Source organism: Haliotis rubra, unplaced genomic scaffold, assembly GCF_003918875.1.
Source record: "Haliotis rubra isolate DU_JTF1 unplaced genomic scaffold, ASM391887v1 Scf201, whole genome shotgun sequence".
Taxonomy (NCBI): domain Eukaryota; kingdom Metazoa; phylum Mollusca; class Gastropoda; order Lepetellida; family Haliotidae; genus Haliotis; species Haliotis rubra.
In genome coordinates this window covers 562,485-577,485 of record NW_025766015.1, presented here as the reverse complement: position 1 = coordinate 577,485, position 15,001 = coordinate 562,485, and the positions used below count along the sequence as shown (strand labels likewise).

General features: G+C 38.6%; 1 protein-coding gene across 1 annotated transcript in view; it reads right to left on the bottom strand.

Moving 5' to 3' along the window:
* LOC124275698 (choline/ethanolamine kinase-like) overlaps positions 1–15,001 on the bottom strand; it is a 91,250-nt gene that overhangs the window by 36,975 nt on the left and 39,274 nt on the right. Inside the window, exons 4-7 of the mRNA XM_046711325.1 lie at positions 12,003–12,107; positions 11,604–11,662; positions 6,367–6,451; positions 3,866–3,974 (exon numbers count right to left, since the gene is read on the bottom strand). Coding sequence (XP_046567281.1) covers positions 3,866–3,974; positions 6,367–6,451; positions 11,604–11,662; positions 12,003–12,107 — 358 coding nt within the window. The remainder of the gene's footprint in view (positions 1–3,865; positions 3,975–6,366; positions 6,452–11,603; positions 11,663–12,002; positions 12,108–15,001) is intronic.

Genomic DNA, 15,001 nt, shown 5'->3' with positions numbered 1-15,001 from the left:
CGAGTCAATAGAATTTAAAACTCTGGCTTCCTGGGTAGTGTCACACTTTCATCAATGACTACTGAAATGTTTAATATTGAAAGATGGAAGGAGAGATTCTATTTATGACTCAAGTTCGTTTTTCCAACTTTTACAGTTTGTAAACAGTGATAAGCAGTGTTTTTAGTCCAGCTAACCAGCTTCAGTGGTAAAGAGATTTGGGATGCAAACTGATCGTCATGGTAACTGATGACATCACAATGGTTTGCAATGAGGCAATTTTAAAGTAGTACGATCTCATAAGAAATATTGCACGAAGTCACCCTGGGGTATCTCCTGTTGCGACCAATGTTGGTAGACAAACATTTTATTGGTTTTTTGTTTTGGATATGATGAGAAATTGAAACAGAAATCATCTGACAACTCAAAAAAAAAAATAAAAAAAATATGAAATGTAAAAAATATTTCCCAACTGAAAAGAAAATCCCCTCCTTTAGCCCCTCAACATGACCTAGTTAAGACGATGAATTGAAATGCATGTTTTGTTATCGTGACATACTAACCCGCCTTGATCCCCATCGTACCACTGGTATCATTTGTCCCTGGCAAGGAGACTGCCCTATATCTATCGATGTGCGAAACACGACAAGCCCAAGAGAATGGGTGCATAACTATCAGGTTTTAGAATACCTTCCTTATGTAAAGACTAATGACTAAAATATCTTGTATATAAAGAAATCTACAAAATAATGACACAATACGAATTTCAAGAAGGGAAATATGTGTTCTGTCAATATTTTGTGGATTTCTTGTGTCATCATTTTGTGGATTTCTTAACGACACAATATGAATTTCATTTCAATTTCTTTTTACATACTCAGCAAATAAAGTTAAGGACCACCACAATATTTAATATTTAAGCATTATATGGATCATAATACGAACTATTACATACTTTGATATTGAAAATTAGGGTGGTCCTTAACTTTTGTTGTTGAGTATATACATACAGTGTGTAGAAACAGCTGCAGTGATATATTTAGAAACTGATGATGGGGCCCAACAAAACTGAATGTTCATCACAGTTTCAAGTTCACTATTCATGTTCATTATTAAATGCCATACTCAGCAATATTCCAGCTGTGAGGGTTGTCTGTAGATATGCTTGGACCAGGCAATCTAGTGATTGACATCAGGAGCATCGTTCTACCGCTATATGCATGAACCAAGTATGCAAGCCTCACAAGATCCTGACAAGAGTTTCTTATGAGACACGGGATCCTTTATACAAATTACAGACCTTCTGTCAACTTTGCCTATTTTTATAATTGTTGCAATTATCTTACTATTTCGCAGAATCAGAGGTAAGTCTTTCAAGTGAGAGATTTTCATTTGAATTTCAAAATCATGATTTTATAGTAAAATTGTAAAAAAAACCTTTTAATATGAATGTAATGATGATTTCTGACCTGTGAAGGTCCTCAACAAACAACGTCCCAACTCATTCTTACATTTCTTCTTTCCTGAAGACAAACAATTACTGTAAAAGAGCCCTTGAATCTCAAAGACATCAACCAGAGAATCTCTTCCTCTGCCACCCGAGATACAGAATGGATTTCTGTGTCCTTATGAAACAAACAAAAGCAGTTATATCACAGCCAATTGAACAAGTTCACTGTTGTGTTGTGTGTCGTGTGTCATGTCGTGTCGTGGCATGACCATCGTCCAATCACAGCAACACTGGCATCTTGTGAGTCAGTCTTCACTACGGAGTGTAGGCAGGCGTTTCTTCATCTCGAAGTAGGATTCGAACCGTGATAAAGCATAGTCCTGAAATTAAAGGATAATTGTCTCGTTACTTTACAAGCAGTTTTGTTGGTTTATTGTTTACAATCTCCGTCATTTTGTCTATGCTTCCATCTCCTGCTCACCAAGTATGTTCATTCCAATGTGAAAAGATAAAACGTTTTCCATCTCGGTTTTCCCTGCCACTGTGGAAATGTTCGCTCTGATGTGATAAATACTTATTTAAGCAAAGCCACTCGATCTACATCATGTATGAATTGAAATCCTGTTTTGAAGTGATCCAAATTCTAAAATTCCATAAAATACGTTGCACATTTGGTTACACAATTTATTGTAACATATGTTATATTTGGGATTACACTTTCTAGAACATTTGTTAGGTTAAGTCCTATCCGGGATTCAAACAAACACTCTAACAAATGGTCATGAAGGCTGACAAATGGTCATGATTTCCGCCAAATGGTCACGATCGCTGAAAAATGGTCACGATCGCTGAAAAATGGTCATGATCTCTGACAAATAGTCATGATCTCTGACAAATGGTCATGATCTCTGACAAATGGTCATGATCTCTAACAAATGGTCATGATTGCAGAAAAATGGTCATGATCTCTGACAAATGGTCATGATCTCTGAAAAATTGTCATGATCTCTAACAAATGCCGTGTGTCTACACTAGAGGATTAATCCAACGACTAGGAACCCGTCACTCAACAGACGGCTCCAGCCTGGAAGTACCATGCGGTTATCAGACCATCATGGAGGTTAAATCCACCAGCAAGGGAATGGTGCTGACAAACAGGTCAGTCTTGGAGTTCAACCCAAGATCATTGGTTCCTGGGAGAATCAAAGGATGGAACTCTGCACAACAAATTGAAAAGCCTAGTGCACTTCCCTTGCCCCAACTTTGAAGTTTGAAGGCATGGAGCATGTTTCGCTAAGTGAATGGTATTGGGTAGCCCAGTGCTTACAGTGCTTGCTCGTCACGCCAAAGACCCAGGTTCGATTCCCTGCACAGGCACAACATGTTTAAACCATTGAGTGTCCCGCACTGTGATATTGCTAGAAAACGATACTCATTCACTCCTGTGTGTGAGACCAGGTTGTTCACTCACCCAATAACCAAACTCGATCTCGCAGGTCTCTGCCTGAATAATGGCCCATGTCCCCCACATGAAGTGGGACCCGAGAGCATAGGTGTTTACTTCTATGTACATCATTGCCAGCTCTGTCTCTGATATGTCTTCTTCCTCACGTCCAAAACTTTTCAGGTACTCTCGGAAAAAAGCATACTGAAACATAAAAAAACTTGTTTAAAAGGGAATTGATCATTATGATACTTTTATACGGACACTGTCACTTAGGGTCATTGATGGTACAAGCCAAATCAAAGACAGTGTACTAGAAACAGGTGACTAGAAAACAACCTGGTGGTACTAGAGCCAACCTTGTGTTTACTTGAGCACATCTGGTGTTTACTAGAGCACATCTGGTGTTTACTAGAGCACATCTAGTACTTACTAGAGCATTTCTGGTGGTTACTAGAGCACAGCTGGAGATTATTAGAGCACATCTGGTGTGTACTCGAGCCCATCTGGTGTTTAATAGAGCCCACCTGGTGTTTAATAGAGCACATCTGTTGTTTACTAATGTGCAGCTGGTGTTTACTAGAGCACATCTGTTGCTTACTGAAACATATCTGGTGTTTACTAGAGGACATCTGCTGTTAGCTAGAGGACATCTGCTGTTTACTAGACCCTCACCATTAATTGTGGAACCCACCTGTTGCTAATTAGAAGAACTCACCTGATGCAAACAAGAACTCACCTGTTGCTAATTAGAAGAACTCACCTGATGCTAACTAGAAAAACTCACCTGCTGCCACTAGAAGAACTCACCTGATGCAAACAAGAACTCACCTGTTGCTAATTAGAATAACTCACCTGATGCAAACAAGAACTCACCTGTTGCTAATTAGAAGAACTCACCTGATGCCACTAGAAGAACTCACCTGTTGCCACTAGAAGAACTCACCTGTTGCCACTAGAAGAACTCACCTGTTGCCACTAGAAGAACTCACCTGTTGTGTCCTTGAAGGATACTGCTCTGGAATGTGGTAGAACATGGGCTCCTCAGGGTTGGTGTAATCATAACAGGACTCTATAAAGTGGTTCCCAATATCAAAGCCCCTGTGGACACAAAATAAGTATTGAAACTCCAACAGTTTAGGCACATGTACCTACATTGTCAAACTGTTCTATGAAGAACCTGTTCAGCTCAACATTAACTCACAAATTTCTTTGTTTTATTGTACAAAATTAATTACATAAATAATTGATAAAATGTTGATAGTACATAAATGTTTAAATAACTGAATTAGGTCTAAGATAGTGCACATAAATACCTTTAATAACTATGTATCAAATTTCCATGTTGAATTTCGAGAGTGCTATGCAGTAATTAGTTTCTCATTCATTCATTCATTCATTCATTCATTGACCACTCCATAGAAGGTATATTAGTTAATGACATACAATTACAGGTAAAAATAACAATATATACAATTTCCATGTTTAATTTCATGGGTGCTATGCAGTAATTAATTTCTCATTCATTCATTCATTCATTCATAGTCCTATTCATAGAATGTATATTAGATAATGACGTACAATTACAGGTAAAAAGATTTACTGCAGCAGCCACAAAATATTCAGATGTGTGCGGCAGTACATCAGTGCAGGAAACATGACCAGCATCGACAAGGAGCATGGATTTCATTCACTCTTCTACACCCATGCAACATCCGACTGTGCCACGACTGTTTAGGCTTAATTTTGTGTTGATAGAACTGAGAAATACTGATATTTCAATGTAAAATGTAAAATGTAAAAAATTAACATCAATGCGGTTAATTTACACGCAAGTCTTTGCCTTCATGATGTTGGTGTACACACTGTATTCATTAATTTGTCATAAACAGTTTGTATGCAAATAAATTAAATCTTCCTGCCTCGGTCAACACGACCCCAGTGTTTCACACAACCCGGGTCACCATAATATCATCCATCCATCATATCGCAGTATCATTCATATCATGATATCATCCAACATACCATGATATCATACATCATATCATGATAGGTGTCCCCCCGCCGTGATACTGCCAGAATATTGCTAAAAGCATACTCACTCATTATGAGTGACATGATACAGTTACTGATATCATGATATCATCCGACATACCATGATTGGTTTTCCACAGTGATGACATGTTTTGGTTTCAACTAACATTTCTGACAAACATTATTTCACAATGTCAAATGTGTTTTCAGTCATGAAGATGGTGTTAAGGTGTCACATGGTCCTGTGCGTGGCGCTCAAGTCACACACTGGCACACTATCGTAAATTTTATGGATAAATCAGTTTCACATAACGCACAATTAAGCAAAATGGCGGCATGTGGTCCTGTTCATAGCACTCAGGTCACAATCAGTTGAAGTTAAGCAACCTCGTAGAGTCCTTGGATGAGTGACTGAGTTTGGCAGCTTGACTCCTGAGAGTTTCTAGGACTTCAGTCCTGCCCCACAATGAAGCACATGTGATACATGTGGTCTCACCTTAGGCAAGTGAGTTTGTTTAAAATTGCCTTTGTTCACCCAGCAGAAAATGGGTACCTGGTGGGATAAAGTTCTATGACTATAACCTTCTAGCACCTAACAGGCAGCTTGCGTAATAATGTTGTGCTGTTTGTGCGTGTTTTGAGCAATCTCCTTTGTGGAGTGACCCGTGAAGGTCCGGGTCTATTAGAATAGCCCTTCAGCAACCCATGCTTGCTATAAAAGGCGACTATGCTTGTCGTAAAAGGCGACTAACGGGATCGGGTGGTCAGGCTCGCTGACTTGGTTGACACATGTCATCGGTTCCCCATTGCGCATATCGATGCTCATGCTGTTGATCACTGGATTGTCTGGTCCAGACTCGATCATTTACAGACCGCCGCCATATAGCTGGAATATTGCTGAGTGCGGCGTAAAACTCAACTCACTCACTCACCTTTGTGGAGTGGCATATTGCATGGTATAAGTAACCTCATTATTATTATTAACAGGGGTTCAAATTTTTTTTAAAGAGCCACTTGCCATAGGGCAAGTGACTTTAAGAAAGTAACTTGTCCTGACTAATTTCACACTTGCCCTGATTTTATGACATAATTATGATGATGTAATTATGAAAGAAGAAATCAACATGGTATTTGATGTTAATGTTTACTGGACTATTTATTGAAAAGTGGTAAATAGCAAAGAAAGATAACTCTACTTTATTATCATTGCAAAATTTAATAGCTACATTTTGAGCAGATATGAAATTGAATCAAAGTTTATTTGCAGTTTGAAACCATAAGTGGAAATTATCTAGTAGCCCACGGACAAGTAAGATTTCATTATTTGATTGCCCGAAATGAAAACTGACTTGTCCCGGGCGTTGGGCGATGGGATTTTTGAACCCCTGTATCATTAAGTTATTGATGAAGAACACCAGCGCATCCCCAGTGTTCAGCCAGCAGCACCCTAGCTACCCACCTGAAGTTGTAGCTGCAGTACTCCCAGTCAATGACAGTCATTTGTCGGGCGGGGTTTGGTTCGTCCTTCAGGTACAAGATGTTTCCTGGAAATATAACCATAATTTCAATAACTTCTGGCATACCTGATCATCTATACAAAGTAACATACTGCTGTGTGAGCACTCTCAATAATATCAGCCCCTTAAATATTTGTTTCGTGTAAGATATGAACATTATTATCCCTCGTTTCACTCTGTCTCCTCCAAGCCATCGTTTGGTCCAAAAGGACAAAGATCAGATTCATACATCTTGAGTGAGTGAGCAAGTTTAGTTTTACGCCGCTTTTAGCAATATTCCAGCAATATTCCAGCAATAGCACGGCGGGGGACACCAGAAAATGGGCCTCACACATTGTACCCATGTGAGGAATCAAACCCGGGTCTTCGGTGTGATGAGCGAACGCTTTAACCACTAGGCTACCCCACCGCCCCTCAAACCTCTTGAACAAATTGGTGTGTCAGCATAAGGTGGAACATTGAGTGAGTGAGTGAGTTTAGTTTTACGCCTCTTTTAGCAATATTCCAGCAATATCATGGCAGGGCACACTAAAAATGGGCTTCACACATTGTACCCATGTGGGGTCTCGAACCCGGTCTTCGGTGTGATGAGTGATCGCTTTAACCACTGGGCTACCCCACCTCCCCCAATTAGTTGGAACAAGCATGACACTTCACTGGTCAAATAGTTTTTAAGCAGACCTTTACAAGAAAGTATGGACAAAGGGAATTATATTTTCTTCTATTTATTATGATTTTGTTTCAGGTGGTCAGTGGGAATATAATGCTGATATTGCTAACAGTACTTTTTACATCAAGATGTACATGGATTTACATCTTGGAATACCCGTGAAGATCTGGGTTAAAATTGATCTTCAGAAAATTGTGTTGTCTTAGACTGGGCCACCCATGCCTCCGTCAAATTGGTAAACAAAAATAGACAAACTATCGTTCTTTTTTTTACCCTTGTCAATATCATCTGATGTGAGATGATATCAAACATAAACTGTATACAGCCTGCCTTGTATGCATTATGCCTCTCACAAAAAATCCATCTCCGACCAAGTTTAAACAATTATGTGTGCTGGAGAATGTTGATTAATGTCAGTGATTGGTGCTGGTTAGACGTAACATCTGGTGATATTGGTTGGCTTTTAACCAGCTGGGGATGATATCATCACCGTGCTCCCACATCAAGGAAAAATCAATAATGACTTGAACTGGGATGATATAGCGCTATATGAAGTTGGAAAATTACACTCATATTCTAGGTGATGTTATCCTGTTATCACCAAGATGCCATGTGTTCATCCAGTCAGGTGTCATGTTATCAACCTGACACCTCATGTGTTCAGACAATGTCATAACTAATTGTTATTAACCAGGACATGCCTTGCCTTCACCTGGTGTTGTATATAATGTTATCATCACGATGTCATGTGTTCATCAAGTCATGTATCATGTTATCAACCAGATGTCATGTGTTCATCAAGTCATGTATCATGTTATCAACCAGGACATGTCATGTGTTCATCAGAGTTATATATCATGTTATCAACCAGGACATGTCATGTGTTCATCAGAGTTATATATCATGTTATCAACCAGGACATGTCATGTGTTCATCAGAGTTATATATCATGTTATCAACCAGGACATGTCATGTGTTCATCAGAGCTATATATCATGTTATCAACCAGGACATGTCATGTTCATCAGAGCTATATATCATGTTATCAGGAGTTATATCAGAGCTATATATCATGTTATCAACCAGGACATGTCATGTGTTCATCAGAGCTATATATCATGTTATCAACCAGGACATGTCATGTGTTCATCAGAGCTATATATCATGTTATCAACCAGGACATGTCATGTGTTCATCAGAGCTATATATCATGTTATCAACCAGGACATGTCATGTGTTCATCAGAGCTATATATCATGTTATCAACCAGACATGTCATGTGTTCATCAGAGCTATATATCATGTTATCAACCAGGACATGTCATGTTTTCATCAGAGATATATCATGTTATCAATATGTCATGTGTTCATCATGTATCATGTTATCAACCAGGACATGTCATGTGTTCATCAGAGTCATGTATCATGTTATCAACCAGGACATGTCATGTGTTCATCAAGTCATGTATCATGTTATCATCAAGATGTCATGTGTTCATCAAGTCATGTATCATGTTATCAACCAGGACATGTCATGTGTTCATCTATATATCATGTTATCAACCAGGACATGTCATGTGTTCATGAGCTATATATCATGTTATCAACCAGGACATGTCATGTGTTCATCAGATATATCATGTTATCAATCAGGACATGTCATGTGTTCATCAGAGCTATATATCATGTTATCAGGACATGTCATGTGTTCATCAGATGTCATGTGTTCATCAGATATATCATGTTATCAACCAGGACATGTCATGTGTTCATCAGAGCTATATATCATGTTATCAACCAGGACATGTCATGTTCATGCTATATATCATGTTATCAACCAGGACATGTCATGTGTTCATCAGAGTTATATATCATGTTATCAACCAGGACATGTCATGTGTTCATCAGAGTTATATATCATGTTATCAACCAGGACATGTCATGTGTTCATCAGAGTTATATATCATGTTATCAACATGTCATGTGTTCATCAGAGTTATATATCATGTTATCAACCAGGACATGTCATGTGTTCATCAGAGTTATATATCATGTTATCAACCAGGACATGTCATGTGTTCATCAGAGTTATATATCATGTTATCAACCAGGACATGTCATGTGTTCATCAGAGTTATATATCATGTTATCAACCAGGACATGTCATGTGTTCATCAGAGTTATATATCATGTTATCAACCAGGACATGTCATGTGTTCATCAGAGTTATATATCATGTTATCAACCAGGACATGTCATGTGTTCATACTGTCAAATCTTATGTGATGCATTTGTCCTATGGGCAGGGATGGCAACATGGAAACATCTATTTCAGTTATATATAATGTTATCAACCAATTGTGTTCATACTGTCAAATGGATGCATTTGTCCTTTGGGAAGGGATGGCAACAGGAAAATCTATTTGCTGAAAACTTATAAATGGATCATAGAAAATTGCCAATTGATCAAGTTGAAATAAAAGGAAAATTGCCATCCCTTTATAGACGACCTACAGTGAGGGTACGAGTAAATCTTTGTCAAGCGATGAGGGGTGGTAGGGTAGCCTAGTGGTTAAAGCTTTCACTTGCCATGACAAAGACCTGGGTTCGATTCCCCACATGGGCACAATGTGTGAAGCCCATTTCTGGTGTCCCCTGCCGTGATATTGCTGGAATATTGCTAAAAGCGGCGTAATAATCTAAATTCACTCATTCACTTGTCAAGCAATGTGTTCATGCTATTGACATTCCAACAAAAATAAGTACAATTACAGCTATGGATGTCATGACAACAAGAATCACAAGACAAAATGTATTGCCATCCTTCCTCCAGGATATACTGATGTAACAACAAGAATCACAAGAGAAAATGTATTGCCATACTTCCTCCAGGATATACTGATGTAACAACAAGAATCACAAGACAAAATGTATTGCCATACATCCTCCAGGATATACTGATGTAACAACAAGAATCACAAGACAAAATGTATTGCCATACTTCCTCCAGGATATACTGATGTAACAACAAGAATCACAAGACAAAATGTATTGCCATACTTCCTCCAGGATATAACAACAAGAATCACAAGACAAAATGATGTAACATAACAGGATATCTGATGTAACAACAAGAATCACAAGACAAAATGTATTGCCATACATCCTCCAGGATATACTGATGTAACAACAAGAATCACAAGACAAAATGTATTGCCATACATCCTCCAGGATATACTCCTAACAACAAGGATATACTGATGTAACAACAAGAATCACAAGACAAAATGTATTGCCATACATCCTCCAGGATATACTGATGTAACAACAAGAATCACAAGACAAAATGTATTGCCATACTTCCTCCAGGATATACTGATGTAACAACAAGAACACAAGAATGCCACAAGACAAAATGTATTAGGATATACTGATGTCCAAGAATCACAAGGATATACTGATGTAACAACAAGAATCACAAGACAAAATGTATTGCCATACTTCCTCCAGGATATACTGATGTAACAACAAGAATCACAAGACAAAATGTATTGCCATACATCCTCCAGGATATACTGATGTAACAACAAGAATCACAAGACAAAATGTATTGCCATACTTCCTCCAGGATATACTGATGTAACAACAAGAATCACAAGACAAAATGTATTGCCATACATCCTCCAGGATATACTGATGTAACAACAAGAATCACAAGACAAAATGTATTGCCATACTTCCTCCAGGATATACTGATGTAACAACAAGAATCACAAGACAAAATGTATTGCCATACATCCTCCAGGCCATACTTCCTCCAGGATATACTGATGTAACAACAAGAATCACAAGACAAAATGTATTGCCATACTTCCTCCAGGATATACTGATGTAACAACAAGAATCACAAGACAAAATGTATTGCCATACATCCTCCAGGATATACTGATGTAACAACAAGAATCACAAGACAAAATGTATTGCCATACATCCTCCAGGATATATACTGATGTAACAACAAGAATCACAAGACAAAATGATTGCCAAAATGTACTTGTAACAACATCACAAGACAAAATGTATTGCCATCCTCCAGGATATACTGATGTAACAACAAGAATCACAAGACATGTAAATGTATTGCCATACATCCTCCAGGATATACTGATGTAACAACAAGAATCACAAGACAAAATGTATTGCCATACTTCCTCCAGGATATACTGATGTAACAACAAGAATCACAAGACAAAATGTATTGCCATACTTCCTGTATGATACTGATGTAACAACAAGAATCAAGACAAAATGTATTGCCATACTTCCTCCAGGATATACTGATGTAACAACAAGAATCACAAGACAAAATGTATTGCCATACATCCTCCAGGATATACTGATGTAACAACAAGAATCACAAGACAAAATGTATTGCCATACTTCCTCCAGGATATACTGATGTAACAAATAACTAATACAACATAATTTGGTCAAAATCGTGAATCTTACCTTCTTGTAGATCATTATGACAAAAGACGACTGGAGAGCGTACCCTTGACAAGATTAGCCTGAAAATAGACCAATTTCATTCTGGTCAAGGGATGTTAAGTAGAACATCAGTGAACACATACATAGGTACCAAAGCAATACATATAATCTTAAAAATGCTCTATACAGCGTCAAGTAAACTGACAAAATACACGTGAATGAATTCATGTAAAGTATGTCATAAACTGATTAATGACTATCAATGGATTTTTTCATGAATTAGTCAATTACATCTATAAATATTAATCAATATTTCATTCAATTACAGAGCCAGCTGATCAAGATGTTTATAGGATTTCATCTACATGTTAGCGGCATACTTGTAAATGTTATCAAAGTTATAGAAAGATATGAACTCACAATAATTCTTTAAACTCCTGCTCTAAATTGAATGCCATAAGTTTCCTCATTTTTGGATTGGTTTCTGTATGTTTGGAAAAATTATTCTTGATTTCTGCCAGCCATCTGAAAAAGGCAAAAGAACAAGGTCATCTAAGTGTGCTGGTTTTGAATGATTTCACTTTTTTTTACACTTTTCAAACTTATTTGGTATGTTGAACAACCAACAAAACCTATTCTGATACCTCATTCAGACAATGCTATAGAAATCATTGTTTTACAATCTGAACAAAATATTTCTTGTCCATCGACACCTATTTGTCAATAGAGCTGTGATATCATCCTGCTGAAACATGATTGATCAATGCACACTTGAAACTTGGTGATATCATCTTTCACTTAGTCACACTGACACTTTATGGCCAACACAGCTGTGATATATTTCTAACTATTCACACTGTTTGATCAATATAGTTATGATATCATCTCATACAGACACACTGTTTTGTGTCAACATAGCTCTGATATCATCCCTCCCATTCCACTGTTTTGTGTCAACATGGCTCTGATATCATCCCTCCCATTCCACTGTTTTGTGTCAACATGGCTCTGATATCATCCCTCCCATTCCACTGTTTTGTGTCAACATAGCTCTGATATCATCCCTCCCATTCCACTGTTATGTGTCAACATAGCTCTGATATCATCCCTCCCATCCCACTGTTTTGTGTCAACATGGCTCTGATATCATCCCTCCCATTCCACTGTTTTGCGTCAACATAGCTCTGATATCATCCCACTGCTTTGTGTCAACATGGCTCTGATATCATACCTCCCACTCCACTGTTTTGTGTCAACATGGCTCTGATATCATCCCTCCCATTCCACTGTTTTGTGTCAACATAGCTCCGATATCATCCCTCTCATTCTACTGTTTTGTGTCAACATAGCTCAGATATCATCCCACACATTCCACTGTTTTGTGTCAACATAGCTCTGATATCATCCCTCCCATTCCACTGTTTTGTGTCAACATAGCTCTGATATCATCCCACTGCTTTGTGTCAACATGGCTCTGATATCATCCCTCCCATTCCACTGTTTTGTGTCAACATAGCTCTGATATCATCCCTCCCATTCCACTGTTTTGTGTCAACATAGCTCTGATATCATCCCTCCCATTCAACTGTTTTGTGTCAACATGGCTCTGAGATCATCCCTCCCATTCCACTGTTTTGTGTCAACATAACTCTGATATCATCCCTCCCATTCCACTGTTTTGTGTCAACATAGCTCTGATATCATCCCTCCCATTCCACTGTTTTGTGTCAACATAGCTCTGATATCATCCCACTGCTTTGTGTCAACATGGCTGATATCATCCCTCCCATTCCACTGTTTTGTGTCAACATAGCTCTGATATCATCCCTCCCATTCCACTGTTTTGTGTCAACATAGCTCTGATATCATCCCTCCCATTCAACTGTTTTGTGTCAACATAGCTCTGATATCATCCCCTCCCATTCCACTGTTTTGTGTCAACATAGCTGATATCATCCCTCCCATCCCACTGTTTTGTGTCAACATGGCTCTGATATCATCCCTCCCATTCCACTGTTTTGTGTCAACATGGCTCTGATATCATCCCACTGCTTTGTGTCAACATGGCTCTGATATCATCCCTCCCATTCCAGTTTTGTGTCAACATAGCTCTGATATCATCCCTCCCATTCCACTGTTTTGTGTCAACATAGCTCTGATATCATCCCTCCCATTCCACTGTTTTGTGTCAACATAGCTCTGATATCATCCCTCCCATTCAACTGTTTTGTGTCAACATAGCTCCGATATCATCCCTCCCATTCCACTGTTTTGTGTCAACATAGCTCTGATATCATCCCTCCCATTCCACTGTTTTGTGTCAACATAGCTCTGATATCATCCCTCCCATTCCAACTGTTTTGTGTCAACATAGCTCTGATATCATCCCTCCCATTCCACTGTTTTGTGTCAACATAGCTCTGATATCATCCCACTGCTTTGTGTCAACATAGCTCTGATATCATCCCACTGTTTTGTGTCAACATGGCTCTGATATCATCCCTCCCATTCCACTGTTTTGTGTCAACATAGCTCTGATATCATCCCTCCCATTCCACTGTTTTGTGTCAACATAGCTCTGATATCATCCCTCCCATTCCACTGTTTTGTGTCAACATGGCTCTGATATCATCCCTCCCATTCCACTGTTTTGTGTCAACATAGCTCTGATATCATCCCTCCCATTCCACTGTTTTGTGTCAACATAGCTCTGATATCATCCCTCCCATTCCACTGTTTTGTGTCAACATAGCTCTGATATCATCCCTCCCATTCCACTGTTTTGTCAACATAGCTCTGATAACTTCCCACTTATTCCACTGTTTTGTGTCAACATGGCTCTGATATCATCCCTCCCATTCAACTGTTTTGTGTCAACATAGTTCTGATACCATCCCAACCATTCAACTGTTTTGTGTCAACATAGCTCTGATATCATCCCTCCCATTCCACTGTTTTGTGTCAACACAGCTCTGATATCATCCCACTTATTCCACTGCTTTGTGTCAACATAGCTCTGATATCATCCCTCCCATTTCACTGTTTTGTGTCAACATAGCTCTAATAACATCCCTCCCATTCCACTGTTTTGTGTCAACATAGCTCTGATATCATCCCACCCATTCCACTGTTTTGTAAAGAGCTGATATCATCCCACTGTTTTGTCAACAGAGCACTGATATCATCCCACTGTCTTGTCAACATAGCTCTGATATCATCCCTCCCATTCCACTGTTTTGTAAAGAGCTGATATCATCCCACTGTTTTGTCAACAGAGCACTGATATCATCCCACTGTCTTGTCAACAGAGCTGTGATATCATCTCATACAGACACACTGTCTTGTGTCAACATAGCTCTGATATCATCCCACCCATTCCACTGTTTTGTCAAACGAACTCTGAGATCATCCCACTGTTT